Raw genomic sequence first — 27,771 nt, 5'->3', positions numbered from 1 at the left:
CAACACAGCTGAGAGGTGAGCCCATCCCCTCTTATCCCAGTTTTGGGCCATGTGCAAAAGCTGCCTTCAGAAGTTGCTTGAGTCCTGCCTCACTCCCTCCTTCTGCAGCTGCCACCAAGTGCCTCTGAAGTGGCAGCTGCTGAAAGACTCACAGCCCTCCATACTGCCACGCTCCAGCCTTGGACATCAACAGCAAGAGCCTGAGCTGGGAATCTTGAACAGGTGTGTCCCTCCCCGCTAAACTTTAAGCCCAGTAAAACTCGAAACCCACCCTCTCCACCTCCACAGTTGGAGAGGGCTCAGAGACACTAGTCAGCAGAGAGCAGAAACTGGGAGGTGGGAACTGGATGTGTAAAAATGACAGACAAAGTAGCATGTTTTGCTACCATTTATTTGCTATGTGGTATGTACCCAAAGCATGAGTCAGCTCTGGTGCCCTACCCTCTGATCACAGGAGAGAGGGTGGGCAAGGAGAGCCCAAGGAGAAGCAACCCCCTCATGGGGAAATTGTGGGGGCTGGCAGTGGCGGTGGGGAGACCCAGGCATCCTGCCTTGACTTCTAGCAAGTTCTCCTGCCCTCAGTCATGAGGGGCTCCCTATCCTCCCATCCAATGGTCCCAGGTGCAGCAATCGGAGAGGGGAGGGGAGGAGAAAAAAAGGAAGATGACTCAGTGCTGGATGGAGGTGTCTCTGCTCTGCATGGCTATTTGGCCCTGGCCGTAACTACAGGCACAACTGGGTGCAGGCGGCCGGGCCGAGGGCTGTGGTATGGAGTGGGTACTCAGTAGGCATGGTTGGCGATGTAGAGGGATTGTGCTGCCGCTCCACCATCTTCTCCGCTGCCTTCATACTTGCCCTGGGCCGCAAGGCCATTCACCTGCAAGAGGAAGGGGGTAAGGAGGCTGACCCAGTCCACAGGTGCTCAACCCTGCCCAGGCTATAGCCTCTGGGTGCTGCCCCCTGCCTAGCTGCACACCACCTCCCCACCCACCACCTCCAACTCCCAACCTCGGCCCGCTTGATGAACTCCTCAGTGGCGGCCCCAGCATTGTCCTGTTGCCCTCGCCAGGCATTGAGTGCAGAGGCCTGCAGGGCACGCCCGTAGGAGAAGGTGAGGGCCCAGGGCCGGGGAAGGGGGCATCGGTTGATAGCATTGAGGTTGAGAGATGCCTCCTCTTCACTCTGACCCCCAGACAGGAAGGTCACTCCTAGGGTGGTGAAGAGAAGACAAACTGATTGATCACTCCTCATTTTTCTAGGGGAAGGAACCCCTGGAGGCCACAAGAAGAACCTGAGAATGGGTCTTAGGGGAAAAGAACAGGTTTGGAAGCAGGGTGGTACCTGGGACAGCTGGGGGCACAGTGCGACGCAGGGCAGTGACAGTTGCCATGGCGATCTCCTCTGGGCTATACTTAATGGGACAGGCATGGCCAGGGGTCACCATGTTGGGCTTGAGCAGGGTCCCTTCCAGGTACACGTGATGATCACTCAGGGCCTTATACACCGCAGCCAGGACCTGGGGATTAGAGGAGGTTTACTAAGGTTCTGGGCCCCTGCCACTCACTGCATTATGTTCCCTGCCTAGGGGTGGATGGACATGACTGTGAGGGTGGGTACAGGTCAGACTCACAGGTACGTTCTGGGATCAAGTGAAAGAGTGATTGAGGAAAGTGCCTGCATCTGAGCCAGGGACTGTGGCAAACAGGCTCCCTTGTCAGGCTTTCCCTGTGATATAATGTTTGTGCCAGGTGTGGACTCACCTTCTCTGTAACATACTGGCAACGTTTGAGGTCATGGTCTCCGTCAGGCAGGATCTCAGGTTCCACAATAGGCACAATCCCATTCTACAGGTGAGAGCAGAGTAGCTTGGGATGGGCAGTAGATAGGATGGAAGAAAGCCACGTAACCCTCTCACCACCAGGCACGGAGCACCCATCTGACCCCCTCCCACACACACACAGGCATACCTGCTGGCAGATGCTGGCATAGCGGGCCAGCACGTTGGCATTCTCCAGAATGGCAAGTGCTGAGGGTGTGCGCTCACTGATTTTCAGCACGCAGCGCCACTTGGCAAAGTCAGCGCCGTCCTTCTTGTACTGGGCACAGCGTTCCGAGAGCCCATCCAGCCCTGCAGGCACAGTGCCAGCCTCATTACTCTGCTCCTCTTTGCCAGCAGCAACCACCCAACAACCCTGGGGTCCTGATGCCCAGCCCTCCTGTACCTTGAGTGGTGGTTTCTCCATCAGTCCCGGCTAGAGGCACTACACCCTTGTCAACCTGAAAGGGAAACCCAGGCACAGAACTGAACCCAGGCAGGATTCCGCTTGCCATCCACACCCCCCACACACACCTATTTCCATGTTCAGCCCCCACCCAGAGCCAGTGGCTGCACCTTGATGCCCACGACAATGCCCTTATCCTGGATGGTACGGACGAAGGGGACACCATTATCATCTTTCTGGTAGAGTGTCTCATGGAAGAAGATGACACCTCCAATGCACTTCTTCACACGGTCATCAGCACTGAACAGGACTTGGCGGTACAACCGACGGTTCTCCTCTGTGTTCTCCACCCCAATTTGGCTCAGCCGCTTGGCCATGCTGCCTGGGGGCAAACAAAGTATGGTGGCAAGGTCATCCCCAGGGCTCCCTGGCCACCTCTTCCCCACCTGACCACAGCCCCCCAGCTACCTACCTACAGACTCATCTGCAGCCAGAATGCCTTTGCCTGGGGCCACAATCCGGAGGGCAATGTCAGACAACTCCTTTTTCTGCTCAGCAGAAAGGGCTGGGTACGAGTGGGGCATGGTGACAGTTCTGTGGAATGGAGACAAGGTTAAAAAGCTGGACCCCACCGACTACCTCCTCTGCTTCCTCTCCGGTCCATATGGGCAGAGTAGCCTTTTCCTTCCACCCTGACAAGCAGGGACTGCAAACAGGGCTGCAGTGCTTGGCATGGGTCCTGAGCATCAACGTGGCACCAATCCCTCTGACAGCTAGCAGGCTCAGGGCCCCAGTTCCCACATCTCCTTTTGTCACTGGTGGGCACCCTTCCCAGCCCCAGGGTGGGGGGTGGGGGAGGTGAGCAGCCCCAAAGCTACAGGTCTTCTTATGAAACTACTGCCCAAATAAAGACGCCAATCCTTTCACTGAATTTGGCCCCTTCTTCAGGTAGGCATAAGTCCTGAGCTTTCCAACTTCCCTCTTCCCATCCTCAGCAGGGCCCTGAGGGAAAAGTGCACTTACTTCCGAGGCTTCAGAATGAGGCAAAATTACCCATCACCCCTCTTCCCTCAGCTTCTGGAGGAAAAGAGTGGGGGTAGGGAGTAGAAGTGGCACCAGAAAAAAAAAAAAAAACGGCCACAGGTTTCCGTAACCTCTTCTTCATTCCCTGAACCTGACTGCCTAGGCAGTCAGGAGAATGGGAGCAGAGGATCAGGGTTGAAAGGAATGAGGAGAGAGCTTGAGAGGAGAGAGAAGGAGAAATGCAGGAGGAGCAGGGAGGAGACTTGTGGGGAGATGATGGTGAGACAGGCTAAGTAGTCAGGCGGAAGGACCCAGACCTTGAATGCAGGAGAACTGGAGAGGGAACTCAGCCTAGGAGAGGGAGAAGGCTGAGATTAAAATGGTCTGGGTGGGAGAGGCTAACCCTAAGGAAAAATCCAGTAGGCAGAGGATGATTTGGGATTGGAAAAGCTGCGTAAGAGCTAAGAGGAAGGAGTGGTGAGGAAGAAGATGAGCCATGGGGTTTCGAGTGGTCAGAAAGGAGACAGAAGGTAAGAAGAGAGCTGAGAAGGCACATCCAGGGGCCCCCAGGAGCAGGGCAAGGATAGCAGAAGGAAGAGTCAGGGAGAGGAAGCGGAGATGCTGAGCAACTCCCGCTTCGCTCCGGGCCTCACCTGTGCGCAGTGAGTCAGCTGCGGCAGCCACAGGAACAGCTCCGATTCAGGTCCGCAACAGCTGTGGCTCCAACCCCGGCTCCTGTAAATGAGGCTGCGGCTGCCGCAGAGCTACGTGACTCCCCCGGAGGGCGGGACCGGCACCTCCCCGCCTGGCCACGCCCCCTCCCTGGACTGGAGTCCGTGGCAAGGCCACGCCCACAGAGGCGGGGCGACGAGGTGGAGTGACTACTGTGCTAGGATCTCGGAGGTGGTTGTGCGCTGTCCCCCTCCCACCTCTTGGAGCCCAGCCGCCAAGGCCCCAAGGGCAGGAAATGGCCTTGCTCTCATTTCTGCCACATCGCCTTTACCATGTGCAGAGCACTGTGCTAGCTGTTGGGGAAGAAGCCTGGTCTGGTGAAGGAGAGTCACCTAAGCAATCACAACAGGTGGGGTAGGTGGGACACTTGTACCAACAGTGTGGGAGTCCAAGGCAGAGAGTAAGCAACTGAGTTTCTCTGTCCTTACCCCCTTATTCGCCAGGGCTATGGAGGGGGATGGAGAAGGTAAGAGAATGAAGCCTTGTCTGTTCCCCACCAGGCAGTGAGCCAGGGAACAAGCAGTCCAGTGCCCAGAGTATTTGGGGAAGCAAGAAAAGGGGTGGTGGGGGAGCTGGCTTTGGCTCTGGATGCAGTGGGAGGGGTGTGTGGAGGGTGCCCAGGCAAGAGGACCAAGCTGCCTCCCCTCTGACCTCATCCACCCACCTCCCACCCAAGAAATAAGATGCGGTGAGCCTGAAGAAATACATTAAATATACTTTATTTAAATAGCATTATACAGAGCTGGCTCTAAGCCAGTTGGTCCTGGTGTCGGGGGAAGGGAGTATTGCAGGTGAAAGGGGTGAAACAGATTCCAGCTTCCAATTTCTTAGCTCAGAAATTCCAGCAATCCCTGCAGCTCCTTGCAACCCCTCACGACATCTGGGATGGACAGCAGAGTCTGGAAAAAGATACAGAAAAAGCAGCTTAGGGTTACGGGCCCTAGAAGCACCCACTGAGTTAGAGGGGAGAAAATGGAAGCCACAGAGAAACCTGAAACAGTGAGTCGGGCCTGGCTCTTGGCACAGGCTGGGAACCAGAGCTATGCCCATCATACCTCCTGGGCCAGGCCTTATACCAAGTGCCTTAGATGCATCAGCTGCTTCCCTCCTTTACCTCATAAATATGCTGAACAATGTCATCTAGTTTCTTTAACTCCTTGTCAGAGCGCCGCAGATTCTCTTCCAGAATGTTTCTCTAAAAAGCAAACAGGGTACATAAGTTCTATGCTTAAAACAACAGCTTGTGGGGAAAGGTAAATATGGCAGGGCACTTGCTAGGGGTGACAGGAAATAGCCCTGGAATGGCATGGAATTCTTACATGGCTCTGGAACTTGACCATGAGTTTTGCCTTCTCATTTTTCATCTCCAGGAACATCACCCTCAGCTTGTCCACCTATAGATACGTTCAGATCAGTAGGCGCACACCCTAGGGTTCCCACCAGCTGCCCAGCTCTTCTGTTAACTCTGAGTCACCTCCTGGGAGAGCCACACTTTCTCCTGGATCCAGTTGGTGGCCATGGGCTGACAGTCGGGGTTCAGCTGGCCTGCCAGGGTCTCTTGGAGTACCTTAGACTCTGTTTCCGCACGCCGAAGTGAGCGGGTGAGCTGGGTCACCTCCTCTCTAAGCCTCTGGGGATGAGAATGGAGAGATATCTAGCAGAGATATCCCCTCAAAGGTCCTCTCTATCCTTATCCCATGCGGTGAGCAAGGGCAGACCAGGGGACCCAATTCCCACATTTGGGACCCTGGCTACCAGTGACATAGAAGGCAGAGACTGGGCACCACGATGAACGTACTATGAGCTCGCCACTCTTGTCTATCTGCTCTAGTATCTTCTCATTCTGCTGCTGTATCACTTCCTGGAGCTCCTTTTCATTCTGTGAGGGAAAGGGGAGGTAAGAAGGCAGTGGGAGAGCTGGCTTCTTTGCAGCCCTTGCCAGGAGATAGGATTTAGGGCCTGACCCATGCTCAGCCCAGGTAATACCAATTCATAACACTCCCAATTCTTCCTCTAGGGCTATGTCACGCCAGGCACATTTCAGTGTTGAGAGAGTTCTGCTGGAATTCCTGACTTCTAGGTCAGCCTGGAAGATGGGTCAGCCTATAGCTGGTTCCCAAACATGCAAATTGTCTGACCCCAGGAAAGGCAAAACTAGGGCAATGATTGGAAAATCCCCGCCACCCAGATTCCTGGAGAGACAACAGCTCCCAGTGGGCCCACACAGCTGCCCCAGTTCTTCATAGCTTCACTTCCAGGCCCCTCCTCCACCTTGTAGCGCAAGCACAAGGCCTGGTTCAGCTTCTCGATGTCTGCTTCCTTTGCCTTCTGGTCTTCCTGATGCTGTTCTTCCTGGGCCTGCAGCTGAGCCTGCAGATCACATCTAGGGGAGAGAAGAATTCAGCATCATTCCTGTCCCCCCAGGGCTACTCACCTGACCTGCCCCTTCTCACCAAGACTGCACTCCACTCACATCTTTCGCTGCAGAGTCCCGACAGCCTCTTCTTTAGACTCCTGCAGCAGGGAACACAGGCTCTGAAGCTCCAGAGTCATAGTACTCATTTCTGCCAGGCTCTTCTCGATGCCTGGGGTTTCTGAAAGAGAAAAGTACTAGATAGAGGTAGAGCCCTTTAGCTCTGGAAGGAAGGAGTGTGTAGCCATCACTTCCGCAACTCTTATCCATGTTCCCCACCCATAGGATTTGAATGTCTGGGACATTACAAATCCCAAAAGGCAGAAATGAAATGAGCCCAAGTAAAATTGAGGTTTTTAGAGCAAAGCACTTCTCACTGCTTTAGTCTTTACCATCACTACCAGATCTGGAAATGAGGCAGGATCCCTGGAGCCCATCCTAACCTGTAGGCTGAAGGGAAACTGTTGATGCTACTCTGGTGAAAGCACTCTTGTCACTTCCAAGCAAGGGCACAGGAGCTGATTCTGGCTCTAAAACAAAAAGCAACCATGGTAGAGGGCCACTCTGGTGACCCAGTCAAGGGTCTGCCATCACGGGAGCCAGAGAGAGACAGGGTCTGGTGGCAGCATCTTCAACAGCTGAAGATATCAGGAGCAGGGTCACAACTTTCCCACCCCTAAATTCCAGGGCCTTTAACCTTCATCTGCTGCTGCTGTCAGGGTGCTTCCCAAGAAGGTGCTGTCGCTGGGCGGAGGGTGCTCCTGGGAAGGAGCACAGGCTGTGCTTATTGGGAGGGTCTCTGGTTCAGCCTAAGGGCAAAGGAGAAAAAAATTGTCAGCTGTTTTTCAGGGTTAGTGAGTTCCCTGAATTTCCAGGTACTCACTAGCCATCTCCTCGGGAATGCTATTCTATCTATCACCTCTCTTCTCTATCTTCACCTTCTCCATTAGCTCCTTTCCCTGAACTTAATTCTCTCTCACTATAACATCAGTTAAAAAAAAAAACCAAAAACCTTCTTCTTAAGTACCCTTTTAGCTACTGCCTTTTCTCTTTCCCTTCAATTAAAAAAGAAAGAAAGAAAAGCCTACATTTCTTGCCTAAAATTCTCACCATCTATGAACTCCCTAGCCTACTACACTCAGGCTTCTGCCCCACCATTCCACCAAAATTCTCATTATTTGGTACACCAATGGCATCCTTACTTCAAATGCAATGGACGTCTTTCAGGTCTTATTTTACCTGATCTATGTGATAACCAATGACCATGTTCTTTAGAAACTTCATTTTCTTAGCATGTGTGACATGACTCTCTCTCCTTCATAGGTAGGACTCATACATTTCTGGCTATTTCTTCTCTATCCACAGGTCCTTCTTTAACTGTGGGCTCCTTTTGGTTCATCCTTAACCCTTTTTACACTCTAATCCTTTCCCCACGTGGCCTCACCTCAGGAGTGCCACAAAAACAGCCACTTCTACGTGGATGACCCTTCAATCTGTCTCTCTCAATTGGACTTTTCCCCAATCTCCAGGAGGCCCAAAGGCTCAACTGCCTGTGAAAAATTTACCAGATTGCTCCACAGTTCACCTGAAATTTAGGATGTATACAGCTGAGCTAACCATTTTTCCTGTCCCACCCCACCAAAAATCTGTTCCTCTACCTGTATTTAAGATCCTAGAGCAGGGGGGAGCAAATTACAGTCTGTGGTTCAAATCTGGCATGCCGCCTGTTTTTATAAATAAAGTTTTATTGGAACACTGCCATATGCATTCATCTACATACTCTCTATGGCTGCTCTTGAGCTACAGAGTTGAGAAGTTGAGGCAAAGACCACATGGCTCGCAAAGCTGAAAATATTTATCAAATTCCACATTACAGGAGAATGTGCCAACCCCAGTTCTAGAGAGTGTTGCCATCCTTCCAGCAGTGTAGAGATCATCATTCACTCTTCCACCTTACTCCTGTATCAAATTGGTCACCACGTTCTATTACTTTTACTTCCTAAATATGTATTGAATTCATCCAATCCAGTCCATCCTCCATATCCTTTCTATAACTGCCATTAGTTCAAGCCTTCAGAAATCTGGCCTCCTGCCTACTTCTCCAGCCTTTTCTCCTTGTCAGCCTTGCCCCACATAGCTCCTATAATTCAGTCATAAAGAGCTACTTCCTAGTCCCCAAACTCACCATATTCCATATGAGCAGGGCCTTGGCCTTGTTTACCTGTAGTCCCAGCACCTAACCCACGTCTTGTCATAGGTAGACACTACAAAAAGTATCCATAGTGCCTCTAGAACTTTCATACACTGTTTCTTCTGCCTGGTGGTCCTTCCTATAAACCCACCCCTGCCCTGCAAACTTCTTACCCCAAGACTCTGCCCGAGGGTCACCTGCTCTGAGAAGACATCCTAACTCTCAAAGGTAAAACTGATGCTCCTTTCTCTGTGCTCTCACGGTGGCCATCCAGGCAAACCTCTATCATGATCACAAGCGAAGATGACAAGTTTACATCTGTCTGTCTTCCCTGCAAGACTGGATTCCTGTGCTTAGCACATACTGGGGAATGGGGTCAGATCATCAGCAGGATTCTGGCTGTGCCTTTAACTGATGAGTAAGCTAATTAACTCTGCATTCTGAAAGATATCCACCATTTACTGTTCACTGTGCACTGTGGGGATGCCAAAGAAGCAATGCTACATTTCTGCTTTCTTTAAATACATTCTAGTTGAAGAGAACAAACATCCACGGAAAATTAACACAAGTGCAAAAGGAGAGTAAGTTCATGAGGAATACAGCAGGAGATCACTGAGTCCACTGATGTCTGGGAACGTTTCAAAGAAGGTGAACCAGGGAGGATTTTAATAGGAAGGAAAAGGTATTTCCAGTTTGAAGACAGAGGAGAACGGACGTGGTAACAGCCCACATCTGGGTGCGCATGGAGATGAGACGGGTTTGTAGTGTGCAAACGGTCTAGTGGGAGTAAAGGGTTCATAATAAGAAGGAAGGAGACAGATGAAGAAAAGCTTGAGTGATGGGTTGAAGATATCCTGTAGGCAACTGAAAGTCACTGAAGGTCACAGAGATAGAACAAGAGTAGTATTTTAGGAAGACCATCCTATACAATAGAGATACAACTGGAAATACTCTCAGTAAACCAGGATTAGAGAGGAACTTCCTCAACTTGATAAAGAATATCTACAAAAAGCCTACAGTTAACATCATACTTAAAGGTGAGAAACTTGAAACTTTCCCTCTAAGATCAGGTATGAGCCAATGATGTTCCCTATCACCACTCCTTTTCAGCATTGTAGGGGAAGTTCTAGCTAATGCAATAAGACAAGAAAAGGAAGTAAAAGGTATACAGATTAGGACGGAAGAAATAAAATTGTCTTTATTCGAAGATACGATTGTAAGGGAAGAGAAGGAAACCCCAAATCCTACCTTCTCCTTTAGTTTTGTCTGTAGGAAGAGGGTCAGGCTATGGAGTTGCTCAGTGAGCACCCCTAGCTCTTGGGAATACTGGTGCGTCTTCTCCAGGTCGTGCTGCTGCTTCTCTGCTATGGTGCTGGCCAGTTTAGCCCTGAAATAAGGAAGGAACAGAGAAGGCGCCCAAACACCAGGTGACCTTCTCTGAACACCTCTCCAAATCCCCACACAGAATTGCATTCAAAGAAGGAAAAGAGAGGCTCTCGGATCCTGTCACAATTCCCTTCTTGGAGATTTCAGTGTCTAAAAGCGGTCCTGGGAAAGATCAGCACTAATGGGGACGCACAGAACGGTAGAGATCTTACTTCAGGTTCTCCACGGTGTCCTTCAGGTCTTCACACTGCAGGCTGCGCTCCCGGAGCACTTCCAGCGTGGTTTTCAACTGACACTCAACCTGGCCCAGCTCCAGGTGAGCAACCTGATTCTCTTGCTCTGCAAACTGGGGAGACAAGAGAAGGAAGGAAGGCAAGGAGCAAGGAAGTGGGGAAAATGCGTCTAAGTGGGAAATTTTAGAGTCCTGGGAATAGAGGCTTTTTCCAGTCCACAGTCTCAAACCTCACCTCGATACCATCAGGGAAGATTCACACTCCTGCCAGCTCCCCTGCCCCAAGCCAAATTCCTTACCTCCAGGGTTTCCTTCAGGTCCTGTACCTCCTTGGCCAGGACCGCCTGTTGTTGCTGCAGCTCTGCCTGCACGTGTTTTAATGCCATCTCTTCCTTTTGCCATCTGCCAGAGATCTTACATGAGATCCCATTGGTTCCATATCCTGGGCACCTACCGCCACAATAACCCGAGGGGAACTCACTGAGCAGCCTGCTCTTCACAGCTCTGGGTAAGCTGGCAGAGCAACTCATCCTTCATGGCCAGGTCCTGGGTACAATGGGCATGCTGACTCTGTAGCTCTTTCAGCTGACTCTCCATGCTGGCCAGAATCTGCAGCTGAGCCCGGAGATCTAGACCAAAAGTATCCTAATGACACCATGTGGTCACCACGCCCAAACCTCCCCACACTTCTGCTCTAAAACAAGTGCTCTAGAGCACTTTCTTGATCTACTGCCACACCCCAAGCCTCAGCAGGGTATAACTGCTTGCACACATGCACACCTGTTGCTAGACGATTGTTTTCCAACTCCAGTTGTTCTAGTTGGCCTTTGCAGTCCTCTAAATGGGAAGAGACTTGTTCCAGCTCCCTGGAAACCTAGTAGAAAAAGATAGTTTTCCTCCCATAGCTCCTCCTGAATCAAGAGTCCCAAGACTTAGTCCAGTTTCTCTTTCTGGACAAGACAGCAAACCACCTTTTTCCTGGGCAACAACACTGCAGCAAATAAGTCTGATCCTCAGGAAAAAAGAGAAGCAGGAGAAGAGCTGCTGAAGAAGGTGCTGAAGGCCATCTTATAGCAAAGGGACTGGCTGGTCTCCAAACCCACAGATGGAAAGAAGACAGGTCCAGGGGAAGAGGCTAATGATACCACTCGTCAGAAAGGCTTTCTGTAGAGAAGAAGGAGGAAACCAGGCCTAAGCAGTCCCCACTCCTGGTTTGTACCTGCTGCTTTTCCTCAATTGCAGCATCACGTTCCTGCAGGATCTGCCGGCTCTTGGCTGCAAATTTCTCTGCGAGTTGTTGAAACCGGCTCAGCAGAGCTGTCCATGTTACATACTACCAGGGGAAGCAAGCAGGTCAGTAGAGCACCCTTGAGACAAGACTCCTAACAGGGCAGGCTGTGAGCAAAGGAGCAGTATAATGGCCCCAAATACTCACATCGAGTTGCATGGATACCCAGTCCTGTTGCAAGGCTGAAGTAAGACTCGCTGCCTGCTGAGCCAACTCTTCTTGCTCAGTATGAAGCCCTACCTACACGAGAAGGACTGTCAATGAAGGGGGCCCCTTCTCTCTGGATACAGGGAAGTAGGGATACATGACCATCCTCCCAGTGTCAGCATGGATCCCAGGAAAGAATATGCCCTCAATTACCAGTTGGGTCTGGGTCTCCTTCAAAAGGCCTCTGAATTCCCCCGTGGATGCCAGGTCGTGTTGCAGCTGGCTGATGCGCTGGCTGGCGTGTGCACAGAAAACCTCTAGCACTGTCTCTGCCTGTTTAGAGAAGAGGTTGCGAGGACATTGTGGGCAGAGGAAGGAAACAGTATAAAAAGCCATAACTATCCATCACACCAGCAGTATAGTTCATCATTCCCCAGGGCAAGCAGTTCTCAGGCCACCCATCTGTGTCTCAAGTCAATTTGTGTTCCTGCAGGAAGCTTAGGAAGAGACTTCCCACGTCCAGGAACAAAAGCCTGACACCTTACCGCATCCTTGCCTCTGAGGGCCATTTCCTCTCTGTGCTTTGCCTCCTCCCTTTCTGCTTTCAGGCTCTGGAGGCTTGCCCTCAATTTCTTCAACACATCAAAACAGCAGGACACCAAGGTTTCTGCACGCCGAGACTATAAGATAAGGATCAGATACTGTGTCTGGTTTCTTTATTTGGCTGAATTTCAGTCCCACCAGAGGCTTCTGCCTCCATTTTCATGCTGCTTACCTCCTGCCTCAGAGTAGTTTTATCTTCATCTAAGTGCAGCAGAGATAGGTGAAGCAAGGATATCAGCTCTTTAGAGAGCAGCACCCATGATTGCTGTAGAGGGAGAGGAGATGGTTAGGCTAAATCAAATAAAGTCATTAAACAAGAAGAAAGCAGGGACACTGGGGAGGAAAGCCACTGACCCCAATTTCAAGCTCCCAATAAGGAAGAGATGTCCTTAACGAAAGGAAACCTCCCTTCACTACCACGGCTGAATCCCATCGTCTGCTAACCACTCAGGAGTATCCATTCTTGATCTTCACAGGAGACCCAGCAATGGTATAAGGTCAACCAACACTTACCATGACATTCCTGGCCTGCTGCAGAGCCTGTCCAATCTCCTGGCTCTCCTGAAGATGCTGAGGTTTCTTACTCATCTAGTGGGAGAAACGGAGTTGCTCCTTTTGCATAGGCAACACGCACCACCAGCACCTCATCCCCCCCCACCAAAATACAGGAGCCTTTCCCATTAAAACCAGGAGCCAGGCTCACAGCTTGATGAAGCCAAGTCAGAAAAAAATCCAGAGGTAGGTAAAAAAAAAATACTTTTTAAAATAATTTTTTTTCTGATTATGCATTTATTGTGAAATTTTGGAAATAGAAAAGTGAATAAAATGGAAAAAAGAATCATTACCAGTTTCACCACCCAGAGCAGTGATTCTCAACCAACAGTATAGCACCCACCCCAAGAGATTTCAATATACCTCCACACCAGATTTCCTTGTTATAGGGATTTGCTATAACTGATGAGTATATTACCTCCCTCAGGTGTCAGGAAGGGAAAAAAAGGTGTTAACTACTGATTTAGAAAGAAATTACTGCATTTAATAAATTCTAAGATGATTGTCATTTTTTTTTTTTTTTTGGCCGTACCACATGGTATGTGGGATCTTTTGTCCCTGATCAAGGATTGAACCTGCACTGGAAGCACAGATTCTTAACCACTGGACTGCCAGGAAAGTCCCTGTCTTTTCACATTTTAACACCACTGACAGTGGTATGCATTTACTACTGACAGTGTCTTCGATTTGATAAAAGACAGTAATGCTTAAGAAAAACCACAATTGAGTTTATAATATATAAATAAATTTAGGGTCCTGCTTTTCTTAGTTAATTTTATTATACTTATGTTATTTAGCCCTGAGTCTATATTCACCCTCCTCATTAAGAGCCTGAGACTAGGATATGTGCTTTAGGGAGACCTACCAAAGTGGAGTATCACTCATTTTTAAATTCTGCTGATATTTTACCTTACCTCAAAGCCTCTTAGAGGTTATGTGAACTCTGATTTCCTTTCTTTACAAACAATGAACTTACATTAAACTTACTTTCCCATGCTATTAAAAACTCTCCAGGGGAATTCGATCCAGTGGTTAAGGCTCTGAGCTTCCACTGCAGGGGGCAAGGGTTCAATCCCTGGTGGGGGAACTAAGATCCCACATGCCACACGGCTCAGCCAAAAAAAAACACCTCTTCATAAACATACTTTTAAATAACTGTAGAGTATCCCATCTTATGGATGTACCACTATTTTTCTTTTTTTTTTCATTTTTTTTAAAGTTATCATCTTTATGTAGAATTTTTTTTTCCCTTGGGATACATCCCTACAAGTGGAGTTACTGGGTCAAAAAGTCTGACCTGCTTTAAGCAGTTTAAATTGCCTTCAAAAAAGGTTGAACCCATTTAAAAGCATAATGTTCAAACAAGAGAAAAAAATTAAAAATGTAATATTAAATATAACTGTTTTAAAGCATGAAAGAAAAAAGGTTGAACCAATTCATGCCCTCCTGATGATAGGACAATGCTTACCACCATTATCTATTTTATTCTTTGCTATTTCATCAGAAGAAAATAGCATCTCATGTTGTAATCTGCATTTCTCTGATTACCAGTAACAGTAACCTTCTCAAATATTTATTTACCAGTCATTTTAGTTTTCTTAATCTCTAATGGTCTGTTCATTCTCTTGGGGCAGGTGAAAATCTTAGTGTGCTATGTGGAGTAGATAAGTATGATATCAAAGGCAGCAGAGCCATAGAGAAACATTAAAGTTCTGAGAGAAAAGTGGGGAGCCTTCATTATTGCTGCAAGGCAGTCATCCTCTAGGAAAAAGCCTAGTGCTGGAGCAGCAGTGCTGAGTCACGATGTTGCAACAGTCTGGATTTAAGGAGGCAGATCTCTTGGAGTTCATCGCTCCCTTCCCCAGCAAAGCAATCATCATTCCCGACTGTGTCATGCAGTAAGGCAGAGAGCTACCCCTGGAGCCCTGGAACAGGACACAACACACTGCTCAGGGCTGGGCAGTCAGGCAGGTGATGAGATTAGTGTGAATGAGGCAGCCAAGCGGCATGGACATGACACTGTGATGGGAAACGGCTGAAGGCACTGTCATTTCCTCTCTTTGGTTCTGCTTCAGTGGTCTCTAAAAGGATTTGGCAAGCTTCAAGGAAGGAAGGTACAAGGCCAACTCAGGGATGGGGAACAAGGTCAAGGACAAGAGGAAAGGATACAAAAATAAGAAAACACAGGAGAGAAACTAAGCAGCTAGAAGAATGATGAGCCTATGGCTTCCAGGATTTTGGCAAAAGGTAAAGTCATTACTTTGAGGATATTTTCAACCTAAAGGAGGTCTCTGCGGTTTTGGAGACCATCTTTTTTTTTTTTTCCCTCTTTTGGGCATGCTGTGTGGCTTGTGGGAGCTTAGTCCCTGACCAGGATTGAACCCTGGCCCTCAGCAATGAGAGCATGGAGTCCCAACCACTGGACTGCCAGGGAATTCCTGAGACTCAGCAGCCACCCATTACCTCAACAGCCACAATACTGAGGATCTCAGTTCCTTCCCTGACACATTCGCTTATTTCCTTGGCCTATGCTGTCATAGCAAGAATCCTCTAGGACAATGGTCTTTAAACTGTTTTCCTCTCATATCTCCTACAATAACTTTGAAATTATGTTTAAATTGTTACAAAGGCTGTAATTTCCACCACCTTATAAATATTGACAGTTTGAAATAAAACTGTTAAATCACTGTTAAATATACCCAATGGTATAAATATTACATACACTACAGTGATTTAATACCTATTTGATACCTTTAAAAAAAACACAAACGAGCTCTTCCTTAACAGTCATAAATTTTATATCATCCCTTTTTCTCCTTGAACCTCTGTTTTAACTCCTCTGAGAATTTTATCCTAATGAAATATCTATTTATTTATTTACTTATTTATTTGTGGCTGCATTGGGTCTTCATTGCTGCGCATGGGCTTTTCTCTAGTTGAGACGAGTGGGGGCTACTCTTCACTGCGGTGAGGGGGCTTCTCAGTGTGGTGGCTTCTCTTGTTGCGGAGCATGTGCTCTAGGCACGTGGGCTTCAGTAATTGTGGTACATGGGCTCAGCAGTTGTGGTTCTTGGGCTCTAGAGCACAGGCTCAGTAGTTGTGGCACATGGGCTTAGTCGCTCCGCGGCACATGGAATCTTCCCAGATCAGGGCTTGAACCCATGTCCCCTGCATTGGCAGGTGGATTCCTAACTACTGCGCCACCAGGGAAGTCCCATGAAATATATTTTTATACTTAGTCAGTATCTCTGCCACAACAACAAAAGTTCATCTAAATTTAAATAAATTAAAAAAATTTTTTTCATTCCTCTGACCATAAGACTTTAAGTGAAAAAAAAGAATCCCTTTTGGATGGAGAAATATTTTCAACAGTTGTATACTAATCACTGTAATAATATAATTTTTAATTAAAATCATAAACATATCCAGTAAATTTTATTGGAGATCGTCTATTAATGAAATAGATTGAGCATCCTTCCCCTTACTAGTTTTTGTATCTGTGAATTACTATGATTCCTACAATAAGACATAGTTCAGCAACAATTCTATGTCTGTTTTCCATTCTTATAGATATAAGATTTATGTGAGGGAATTCTGTGCGATCCAGTGGTTAGGACTCCTTGCTCTCACTGCCAAGGGCCGGGGTTTGATCCCTGGCCGGGGAAATAAAATCCCACAAGCCATGCGGTGCAGCCGAGAAAAAAAAAAAAAAAGATTTATGTGAGAAAGAAGGGAAGAAGGGCATGTCACCCAATTCTAGGAGCTCCTTTGGAGATATATGCCAAAAATCTCTCAGTGAAGTTCCATCAAAAATTTTTAATTATCCACTGACATAATTAAAGTCTTCCTTCAATTTTGTTGAAAGCATGCAAAAATGATCTGTTACACAATCACTGCAGTCATTTGCCTTCTAGCACATACACAAATATTTCCTATTATCCTTTGAATGCTGTCTCTTGACAATGTAAGATTCAGGACAGGTAGTAAATACGCTCTTCTTGATAGTTCAGTTAGTAAAGTGGGCAAGGGTAATTAAGAATGGGGAAGTAGGGAACAAAAAAAATTAGTAAAAAGTGCATTTGGAAGATGAAGATCTAGAAACCGATTCCTTTGAAACTTTCCTTGCTTTCATTCCCTTGGAAAGTACCCCGGGGGTATAGTGAGTACCCACAGCTTTAAGGGATTTTCCAGATCCTCAGCTTTTATACATATTCTAAGGAAGCGGCCCGCGGGGATCCTCCACGCTTTAGGAGGAACCTTCTTACCCCACTGGGAAAGGTGTCAGTCTGTGTGCTGCTGTCCTGAACTTCTGGGTGAGGGCCAGTCAGCTGGCTCTTCCAGTCCCGCAGCTGGCGGGAAAGAACCTCCAGAATGACAAGAGAGTTCAGCAGGTTATCTTCCAGGTCATGTCGAGATAAGGCAGTCAGATCTGGAGGATGGCTGCAGTAGGAAGAGAAGAACATGAGAAGAAGAGAGGGAAAGGGATGGGAGTGGCAGGTCCAGGTGAATGAAGCCCAGGAGCACAAAGCTACAGGGACACTTACCCCCACAGGAGGTGCTCTGTCTCAGAAGTACTGTCCTTGGTGCCCACCAGGCCTGTCTGGGATGTGTTTGTACACCTTTCCTGTTGTGCTGGGGGAGTAAACCAAGTCCCCACAGAGCAAGTAGAGAAAGGGGTAGTGCCAATCGCAGCATCCCGAAATGCAGAGGGAAGGGATAAGCTCTGGCGGAGATTTTCCAGCATGACTGAGGTATTTACACCTTTCTCCAGCCAGGCCAAGGGGGACATCCAAGGCCCCGTATCAGAGACAGGAACACTCCCAGCATCTTCTACGGCTGGCCCTGGAGCTGCCTGGGATTCCATTTCTCCCAGATCTGGGGTTGGGCACGTGGATGGAATATCGTCCACAGTTGAGACAAGTGCTTGATCTCCCAATTCAGCCTCCTCAGGTAGTGGGGGAAAGCTCATTTCTCTCTCCTCTATAGCTCTGTGCTCTAAAATTTCCTCCTCTGGATCCACATGACTGACAGGGAAATCTGCTGCTAAGACAGTTGTAGGGGAAGACCAGAGCAGGGAGGAAGGCAACAAGGCATTATTTTCAGAAGGGACTAAGTCCTCAGGCACAGCCTCAGTCCTACTGCCCTTCAGGCCTTCCTTGGAGCAGTGTAGCTGTTGCTCAGGACAGGGATTTGGTGGGTACTCCAGGAGATGGGATGGAGGATCTTGAAATGTAGGTTTCTCAGGCACAGCAGGAACAATTTCTGAAAAGTTGCCTTCCATGCAAGGGGCCACCCCCCCTCTCAGCTCATCTCCTGGCCTCAAAGGCTCATCTATAGAGAAGCTGTTTGTTTCTGCCATGATATCTGGATGGGCCTGAAATGTAATGTCTTGCTGCTGCCCCCCTGGAGAAGGTACAAGGACCATGGTTTTAACCACACTGTCGTCCAGTGGGTCTACTGCTTCCTCAGATGTTTTGGGAGTAGAATTGGTTTGGGAAATCAGATTTAGGGGCTGTTCATCTGATTCGTGTTGACAAGCTTCTAGCCATGTTGAGGGCTGGCTGAACTGTTCTGAAGGGGATTCTGTCTCCTTAGCATTCACAAAATTCAATGGAGGTGAGCTGTTGCTGCCTTCCTGCCAAAGGAAACAAAAGTAGTTGATTAAGACAGTCAGTTCTGGTTCCCAATATACAACTATGAGTGCAGGATACTGTCTGAACTCAAAACAGGAAAGAGTTCTCATTACTTTTGCTTAGGTAAGAACTCGGCTAAGCCTTGCTGCTTACTACAGAGACCCAGTAGAAAAGCTGGGAAACCATTCTGGGTCCTTCCAAGTGAACCAGGCTACAGTATAAACAAGGCTAGGATAATCTATCCATGTCATGGGGAGATGGTAGCTTGAACGTGATCCCATTCTTCTCCAATCCTAACTCCAACCCACTTCTAGGGTAGGAGGGATCCCTGGCTCAAGTTCTAAAGTTGGTATAAGATTTTCTTCCTTTTGGAACAGATAAGAAATTGGGGACTAGATTTAGAGAGCACTTGGCCCACAGAGATCCATGTATCCTAGGGAGAAAGGGCAACATCAACTTCTGCCAGTGACCTAGTCTCCCTGGTCGCAAGAACTAAGGGTATCCTGAACACATGGGTTGAAGCCATTCAATCCTTGGGATCTGAAGAGCGCTAGCCTTTGTAGCAGAGGAAAATGAAGAACAGAAAGACTTATCCCTGGTGCCCTAAGAGACTGACAACCTCCCAACTGCTGGTTCACAGGGACAGAGACCACTGCACTTTCTACCACTTGCAGGGGTGCTAGTCCTGAGACTCAATGAACAACAAAAGAAAAATATGAATGTACTGACATGGATCTAGTATTCAAAGAAAGGACAAACCCTAAGATAGTTAGGAAAGGTAGACCCTACCAAAACACAGCTGATGGAAGAAACAGATGACAATTTGCACCAAAAAATATATGGCTACATAAGAAGATCTGAGTACAACTCATACACACAAAGACTTTCTGGAAATAATAAATATTACTTTTAAACAAACAATTTGGGACTTCCCTGGTGGCACAGTGGTTAAGAATCTGCCTGCCAACGCAGGGTACACGGGTTTGATCCCTGCTCCAGGAAGATCCCACATGCCTCGGAGCAACTAATCCCGTGCGCCACAACTACTGAGCCTGTGCTCTAGAGCCCGTGAGCCCCAACTAATGAGCCCACATGCCACAACTACTGAAGCCCACACACCTACAGTTTGTGCTCCATGACAAGAGAAGACACCGCAATGAGAAGTCTGCGCACCGCAATGAAGAGTAGCCCCTGCTTGCCACAAATAGAGAAAGCCCTTGTGCAGCACTGAAGACCCAATGCAGCCAATAAAATAAATAAGTAAATAAATAAATTTATTAAAAAAAATAAACAAACAGTTTTAGTAATAGGAATTGAAAGAGGATGGTCAGAGTTAAGACAAGAATTATTGGCCTGGACAATCAAGTGAAGAAATATCTTAAACATAAAAATAGAAAGAAATGTAAATCTGAGGGAAAAGCTAAGAGATTGAAAGATAAATCCAGTAAACCTAACATGTGGATAAAAGAAGTTCCAGGAGAAAAGAGAACATGTACAGGTGGGGCACTGATTAACAAGTATTAGAAGAAAATTTCTCTAATGTAAAGAAAGATCTGAGTTTGCATATTAAAATGGCTCACCAAGTTTCAATTATGACTGACAAAAAATGATAAAATTTCTGAACCAGCACCACAACAAAACTATTTTAGAAGCTTTAGATATAAAGACCTATTATTTAAAAAAAAAAAAGAATTAGACTTACATGAAATTTCTCATTTACAGCAGTGGATAAAACTTTAAAACATAAGGTTGAGCTAAAAAGGGCTTCTGATATTCCAGCAATGTTCTTGGGTATGGGTTACAATGATGTGTGCTTTATACAAACTTGTTAGGCTCCATATTTTATGTACTTTCATGTATTTTATTTCAAATTTTTAAGTTTTCTTTCAAAGTGCTAAAGGAAAAGTAGAAAATAACGGGGATGGCAAAGCGATACCAGGCAAAAAACAAACAGGACAGAGGCAGCAATATTAGTATCAGACAAGGTAGAATGTAAAGTTATGGCACTATTACGATAAAAGACAAAAATTAAAGATATATGATATAAAAAAATATAAATCAGTCTCCACTACACAGCCCAGAAGCTAAATATACAAACCAAAGGGCTCTTAGAAATGTAAAAAGGCACCTTACAGTTTTTGCTGTGTTTATCAAGTTCCTATATACTACTTTTAAAAATCACTTAAGGAGAAGATATATACAAATCATATACCTGATAAGGGGTTAATATACAGTATAAAGAACTCCTACAACTCAACAACAATAACAAAAATAATCCAATTTAAAAATGGGCAGGGACTTCCCTGGTGACTCAGTGATTAACATTCTGCCTGCCAATGCAGGGGACATGGGTTCAAGCCCTGGTCCGGAAAGATCCCACGTGCCGTGGAGCAACTAAGCCTGTGTGCCACAACTACTGAGCCTGTGCTCTAGAGCCCGTGAATGACAACTATTGAGCCTGTGTGCTGCAACTAGTGAAGCCCGTGCACCTAGACCCCTTGCTCCACAACAAGAAAAGCCACTGCAATGAGAAGCCCGAGCATCGCAACAAAGAGCAAAAAGAAGAAAATGAAATAAAAGGAATCCAAATTGGAAAAGAAGTAAAATTGTCACTCTTTGCAGATGACATGATATTATACATAGAAAACCCTAAAGATTCTACCAGAAAACTGCTAGCACTAATCGATGAATTTAGTAAAGTAGCAGGATACAAAATGAATGCGCAGAAACCTCTCGCATTCCTATACACTAACAACGAAAGAGCAGAAAGAGTAATTAAGGAAACTCTCCCATTTACCACTGCAACAAAAAGAATAAAATACCTAGGAATAAACCTGCCTAAGGAGGCAAAAGACCTGTATGCAGAAAACTATAAGACACTGATGAAAGAAATCAAAGATGAAACAAACAGATGGAGAGACATACCATGTTCTTTGATTGGAAGAATCAACATTGTGAAAATGACTATCCTACCCAAAGCAATTTATAGATTCAACACAATCCCTATCAAATTACCAATGGCATTTTTCACAGAACTAGAACAAGAAATCCTACAATTTGTATGGAAACACAAAAGACCCCGAATAGCCAAAGCAATCTTGCAAAGGAAAGACAGAGTTGGTGGAATTAGGCTTCCGACTTCAAACTATACTACAAGGCTACAGTGATCAAGACAGTTTGGTACTGGCACAAAAACAGAAAGGTAGATCAATGGAGCACAATAGAGAACCCAGAGGTAAACTCACACACATATGGGCACCTTATATTTGACAAAGGAGGCAAGATTATACAATGGAAAAAAGATAGCCTCCTCAATAAGTGGCGCTGGGAAAATTGGACAGCTATATGTAAAAGAATGAAAATTAGAACACTTCCTAACACCATACACAAAAATAAACTCCAAATGAATTAAAGACCTAAATGTAAGGCCAGACACTATAAAACTCCTAGAGGAAAACATAGACAGAACACTCTATGACATACATCAAAGCAAGATCCTTTTTGACCCACCTCCTAGAATTATGGAAATAAAATCAAGAATAAACAAATGGGACCTAATGAAACTTAAAAGCTTTTGCACAGTGAAAGAAACCATAAACAAGACAAGGAGACAACCCTCAGAATGGGAGAAAATACTTGCCAACGAAGCAACGGACAAAGGATTAATCTCTAAAATATATAAGCAGCTCATGCAGCTTAATACCAAAAAAGCAAATAACCCAATCCACAAATGGGCGGAAGACCTAAATAGACATTTCTCCAAAGAAGACATACAGATGGCCAACAAACACATGAAAAGATGCTCAACATCACTAATCATTAGAGAAATGCAAGTCAAAGCCACAATGAGGTATCACCTCACACCAGTCAGAATGGCCATCATCAAAAAATCTAGAAATAAATGTTGGAGAGGGGGTGGAGAAAAGGGAACTCTCCTGCACTGTTGGTGGGAATGTAAGCTGGCACAGCCAGTATGGAAAACAGTTTGGAGGTTCCTTAAAAAACTAAAAATGGAACCATATGACCCAGTAATCCCACTACTGGGTATATACCCAGAGAAAACCATAATCCAAAAAGAAACATGTACCATAATGTTCATTGCAGCACTATTTACAATAGCCAGGACATGGAAGCAACCTAAATGCCCATCAACAGATGAATGGATAAAGATGTGGCACATCTGGATAGACCCAGAGACTGTCATACAGAGCGAAATAAGCCAGAAAGAGAAAAACAAATACCGTGTGCTAACTCATACATATGGAATCTAAAAAAATGGTACTGATGAACCCAGTGACAGGGCAAGAATAAAGATGCAGATGTAGAGAATGGACTTGAGGACACGGGGTTGGGGTGCAGGGGAGCGAAGGGGAAGCTGGGACGAACTGAGAGAGTAGCATAGACACAGATACACTACCAAATGTAAAATAGATAGCTAGTGGGAAGATGCTGTATAACAAAGGAAGATCAACTCGATGATGGGTGATGCTTTAGAGGGCCAGGACAGGGAGGGTGGGAGGGAGGGGATATGGGGATATATGTATAAATACAGCTGATTCACTTTGGTGTACCTCAAAAACTGGTACAAGAATGTAAAGCAATTATACTCCAATAAAGAGCTTAAAAAAAGAAAAAAAAAAAGAGTAGCCTCGCAACTAGAGAAAACCTGTGCACAGCAATGAAGACCCAATGCAGCCAATAAATAAATTTATAAAAAATAAAAAAATTTTTTAACAAAATAAAAATGGGCAAAGGACTTGAATAGATATTTCTCCAAAGAAAATATATGAATGAAAACTAAGCATATGAAGAGATGCACAACATAACTAATCATTAGGGAAATGCACATCGAAAACTACGAGATAACATCTCACCCATTAGGATGGTCACTATCAAAGAAAAAGCAGAAAATAACAAGTGTTAGCGAGGATGTGGAAAAATTGGAACTCTTGTCTAATGTTGGTGGGAATGTAAAATGGTGCAAATGCTATGAAAAGCAGTAAGGCAATTCTTCAAAATATTAAAAATAGAATTACCATATGATCCAGCAATTCCACTTCAGGATATATATTCAAAAGAATTGAAAGTAGGGTCTAGAAGAGCTACGTGTACACCCATGTTCACTGAAGCATTATTCACAACACCCAAAAGGTAAAAGCAACCCAACTGTCCACTGACAGATGAATGGGTAAACAAAATGTGGTGTATATATATACAGTGGAATGTTATTTAGCCTTTTAAAAGAAGGAAATTCTGACATATGCTACAACATGCATGAATCTTGAAGATATGAAGCTAAGTGAAATAAGCCAGTCATGAAAGAACAAATACTACATGATTCCACTTATATGTACCTAAAGTAGTCAAATTCATAGAGACTGAAAGTAGAAAGGTGGTTGCCAGAGGGTGAGAGAGGGGAGAATGGGAAGTTGTTTAATGGATATAGTTCCAGTTTTGCAAGATGGAAAGAGTTCTGGAGAATGGCTGCTCAACAATGTGAATACTGTATACTTAATACTACCGAACCATGAATTTTAAAATGGTTAAGAGGGTAGATTTTATGTTATGTGTACTTTACCACAATTTTTTTACATCCTTTTAAACATCTCCCTCAGAATTCAACACTATGAACAGCTATATGCCAACAAATTGGACAATCTAGAAGAAACAGATAAATTCTTAGAATCTTACAACTCTCTAAGACTGAATCATGAAGAAAGAGAAAATCTGATAGACCAATCATGAGTAAGGAGATTGAAACACTAATCAAAAACCTTCCAAAAAACAAAAGTCCAGGACAGATCATTTAACAGGTTGAATTTACCAAACATTCAAAGAAGATTTAATACCCATTTGTCTCAAGCTCTTCCAAAAAATTAAAGAGAAGGGAACACTTCCTAACTCATTTTACAAGGCCAAAATCATACTTATACCAAAATCAGACAAGGACAACACAAAACTCAATAGGTCTGGCAGACTAAAAAAAGTGTAAGGACAGAGTAATTAACTATCTGGTGATGGATATAATAGAATGTGACATCCTTTGAATAATAAATATGCTTTTTTTCATATGTTCATGGAACACTCATGCTATACTTGGCTACAAAGACAGCAGATTACAGTCTGATAATAATGCAAGAAAACAAATTTAAAAGTGACACAAAATGGTTTTTAAGCACTTGGAAATTAAGAGCCCCTCCTAGATAACCACTGGATTAAAGATAAAAATCAAAAGAAAATTATAAACTAGCTAAAAAGCATGACAAAGGATGACTATCTATAATATACGAAGAACACTTAGAAAATAATGAAAAGGAGTTAACAACCTAATTGAAAAATGAGCAAATAATATAAACAAACATTTCACAAGAGCAAACCCAAATAACCAACTCACATATAAGAGATGCACTCACTAATAGTCAGGAAAATGCAAATTAAAGTAACAATAAGATACCACATCAGACTGGTTAAAATTTTAAAAGATCTCTAACAACTACTAAAAGAGGTGATGTGGGGAAATGGATATCCTCATATAATGCTGGAGAAAATATGAATTGTAATACCTATTTTAGATAGCAATCTGGCAAATTCTATGATAATTAAAAATATCTTTTTCTCCAAACCCATAATCCTACTTCTGAAAATGTATCTCATTGAAATAAAGGTACAAAGTGTTAGCATTGTTTGCAGAAGCAAAAAAACTAGAAAAGTAAATGACCATTTATGACAATTATGATTCATGCATGCCATAGTATCTTATGAATTAGCTCTACATTAGCTGACATGGAGGGATTTAAACCACATTGTTAAACGAGAAAAGCAACAGGCAAAGACGTGTATTCAGCAGATCCTCATTATTTGAACTGAAAAGCATTTTCTACGTGGCTACTTTTCTCAAGACCTTTCACAACATTATAACTCAGGGAAGGCAGTTCTACAAGGAGCTAGTTTAAACTCAGGTGGTCCAAGAACCCTGCCTGGAAGTGGTGTAACTTGATCCCAGGGCAGTTTTGACTACCTCTCGGAATGGATGGATATTGCCTCGTTCCTGCAACTGACTGACTTCTCCATAAGTGAGTCCCTATTAAGAGGGAGACCACTAATCGAAATGATAGTATTTCTGAGACGTTTGGAAAAGACTGAACGGGGGAGGAGATGATAAAAACTAACAGCTAAATAGAGGTGCTGTTCTCAGTGGATTTCTTTTAACGACGCTAGGGCATCTCTCTGTTGGCCTGAATAGCTGTAAACGGATGTCACCGAACTTCATTATCGTTATTAATTACGTTCCAGCCCTGGCCCTCTGTTCCTCTGAGCTCTCGGCCTCGGCAAAGAGCCCAGTCGAGAGGCTGGCCAGGCGAAACTCACCTGCAGCCCCAGCTTGCACAGTGATGGGGTCGGCGAGGAGCCTATCGAGGGCTCTTTTCCAGAGTTGGTGAGGGCACCGGGCTGCACGATAAGTTCTCGGAGAGGCGTTCTCATAGCTGCTTTTCCCTAAGAAAGACGAGAGAATGTGAGAAAGCCTGGGCTCTGCCAGCCTGCTCTAAGAAGCTTCCCTCCCCACCTAAGAAGCTCACGAGCAATAACAAGAGTAGGCTCCGACCCCAGTCCTCTGAACATCAGGACCAGCATTAGACTCCACACGCCCCCGCCCCCAGGCTGGACCCAGCTTTCCACGACGCTCGGCACTGCCAGCGACCCTGACCCGAAACCCCGGCCCAGCTCTCTCTCTCTCCATGAGGCCCTCCCCCTCACCGGTTGGGGCGAAGGCGACAGACTAAGGTTCAGTTTGTTCACCCGCCACATCTTCAGCACAACGCAGGGTGATCACCTCCCAGACGCAAGAAGCGACGCCATGCTCACCCGCCGTCTTTATTTGAACCTGCTCCGCGCTTCCGGATTGGCTGCGAAGCCTCAGTACGTCAGGCTGGCGCGTCCGCTCCGGGCTCGAACCCGGCGGGCGGGGGCGGGACCTGTATTGACCCCGGCCCCGCCCCGCCTCCGCCCGGCCCCGCCCCCGCCTGGCCCCGGGTGCGCGCGCGCTGTGGGCGGAACACCCACACCCGCCGCGGGCGGTAGGAGGGACGCGCTCTGGGCCCAAGGCCAGCGTTTGGGCCTCGCCTCCGCGAGGGTAACCGGGCAGCTGGACAGTCGAGGAGTCATCCCTCCTGCTTCGAGTAGACCACTCTCACAGCCTGTCGGAAAGGTTGTCCCCGTGGCCTGGCCTTAGGAAGTTTCTCCTCAGGTTTCCCTCAGTTACCTCAGCCGTGACCGGTAGGAGCCGGTCCGGGGGTCTAGAAGGGAAGGTGAGTGAAGCGTTTTTTACTTAGGCTGCTCGGTCCGCGCAAAGGTCCGGCGTCGGTGACGGCGTGAGATGGGTCTCAACCTGTTCTGTCAAATGGCAGAACAGCTTCTTCAGAATTTCTGGTGTTTTCTTGGGACTTACCTCAGGGTCCGCAACAAGTTTACTGGAACAGTAATAGCTCGCGAGTATTGAACATTTATTAGGCACCTGGCACTCTTCCATGTGCCTTTCCTATCTTAACTCCTTTAATGCCCCACAGGGCAAAGGAAGTAGGCACCGTAAATATCCCCGTTTTACAGATGTAGGAACGGAGTCACAGATAATGTCTTCTGCCCAATGCCCCGCAGGTAGTAAATGGCAGAGTCCGGATTGCCACCCACACTACCGACTACTACATTCTCCTGTCGCTTGAATCCCTTCTGTGTGGGAAATTAGCTACTGGAGGTGGGACTGATTTTTGAAAACAGCCTAGAGGTAAGTATTCAGAGTTATAGTTTATGATAAAGTATGTTCCTTTGAACACTCACGGCACCTTATTTACACTCTGAAGTCATAATGAATTTGGAAAAGGCAATAACCCAGAAAGGAAAAACTATAATGTTATGAACTTCAGGGCTCTCAGGGGATGGGCTCTTCTAGAATTGTGTTGGCCAATACCATCACCACCAGCCACATGTGGCTATTGAGCACTTCAAATGTGGCTGGTCCAAATTGAAATATATTATAGGTGTAAAATACAAACTAGATTTAGAAGACTTTGTATGAAAAAATAACGAAAATATTTTAAAATACTGATTACGTGTTGAAATATTTTAGATATATGGGGTTAAATGAAATGCATTAATTTCAGCTGTTTCTTTTTACCTAATTTTTAATGTGGCTACTAGTAAATTTTAAATTACTTATGAGGCTTACCTTATTTCTGTTGGACAACACCGCGTCAGAAAAATAATGGTGCCTGCCTAAAGGTGCTGGAGGTTAAGTTGCTTGAATGGAAAACTGGGAGAAAGACAACATAAGAACACAAACTTGAGCCTGGGATTC

At 45.9% G+C, this 27,771-nt stretch overlaps 2 protein-coding genes across 3 annotated transcripts; both read right to left on the bottom strand.

The window, feature by feature from the left end:
* Positions 1-373: 373 nt before the first annotated feature.
* On the bottom strand, positions 374-4,008 carry ALDOC (aldolase, fructose-bisphosphate C). 2 transcript variants are annotated; one of them, XM_057717104.1, is made up of 10 exons: positions 3,899-3,982; positions 3,246-3,299; positions 2,695-2,816; positions 2,393-2,604; positions 2,223-2,277; positions 1,968-2,128; positions 1,761-1,844; positions 1,342-1,516; positions 1,009-1,208; positions 374-877 (listed from the first exon to the last, which is right to left on the bottom strand). In XM_057717104.1, exons 3-10 carry the CDS (start codon positions 2,804-2,806, stop codon positions 782-784), a joined length of 1,095 nt encoding a protein of 364 aa, XP_057573087.1. In that variant the 5' UTR covers positions 2,807-2,816; positions 3,246-3,299; positions 3,899-3,982; the 3' UTR covers positions 374-781. The 2 variants fall into 2 exon arrangements, with proteins under 2 accessions (XP_057573087.1, XP_057573089.1); XM_057717106.1 differs by lacking the exon at positions 3,246-3,299 and having other exon boundaries at positions 3,899-4,008.
* A 672-nt stretch (positions 4,009-4,680) lies between these two features.
* Positions 4,681-27,715, bottom strand: SPAG5 (sperm associated antigen 5). The gene is made up of 25 exons (XM_057713977.1): positions 27,643-27,715; positions 26,178-26,716; positions 25,791-25,916; positions 17,334-18,424; positions 17,055-17,229; positions 12,751-12,825; positions 12,410-12,502; positions 12,180-12,314; positions 11,848-11,967; positions 11,635-11,727; positions 11,419-11,532; positions 10,980-11,073; positions 10,681-10,828; positions 10,499-10,601; positions 10,180-10,313; positions 9,830-9,968; positions 7,088-7,199; positions 6,834-6,920; positions 6,451-6,571; positions 6,249-6,360; positions 5,776-5,856; positions 5,452-5,607; positions 5,297-5,371; positions 5,092-5,172; positions 4,681-4,876 (listed from the first exon to the last, which is right to left on the bottom strand). The coding sequence occupies exons 2-25, from the start codon at positions 26,226-26,228 to the stop codon at positions 4,805-4,807; spliced, it is 3,588 nt and encodes a 1,195-aa protein (XP_057569960.1). The 5' UTR covers positions 26,229-26,716; positions 27,643-27,715; the 3' UTR covers positions 4,681-4,804.
* Positions 27,716-27,771: the final 56 nt, after the last annotated feature.

Source organism: Hippopotamus amphibius, chromosome 17 (assembly GCF_030028045.1).
Source record: "Hippopotamus amphibius kiboko isolate mHipAmp2 chromosome 17, mHipAmp2.hap2, whole genome shotgun sequence".
NCBI classification, from domain to species: domain Eukaryota; kingdom Metazoa; phylum Chordata; class Mammalia; order Artiodactyla; family Hippopotamidae; genus Hippopotamus; species Hippopotamus amphibius.
Note: the sequence above shows the minus strand (reverse complement) of the source record. Positions and strands in the feature narration are given on the sequence as shown.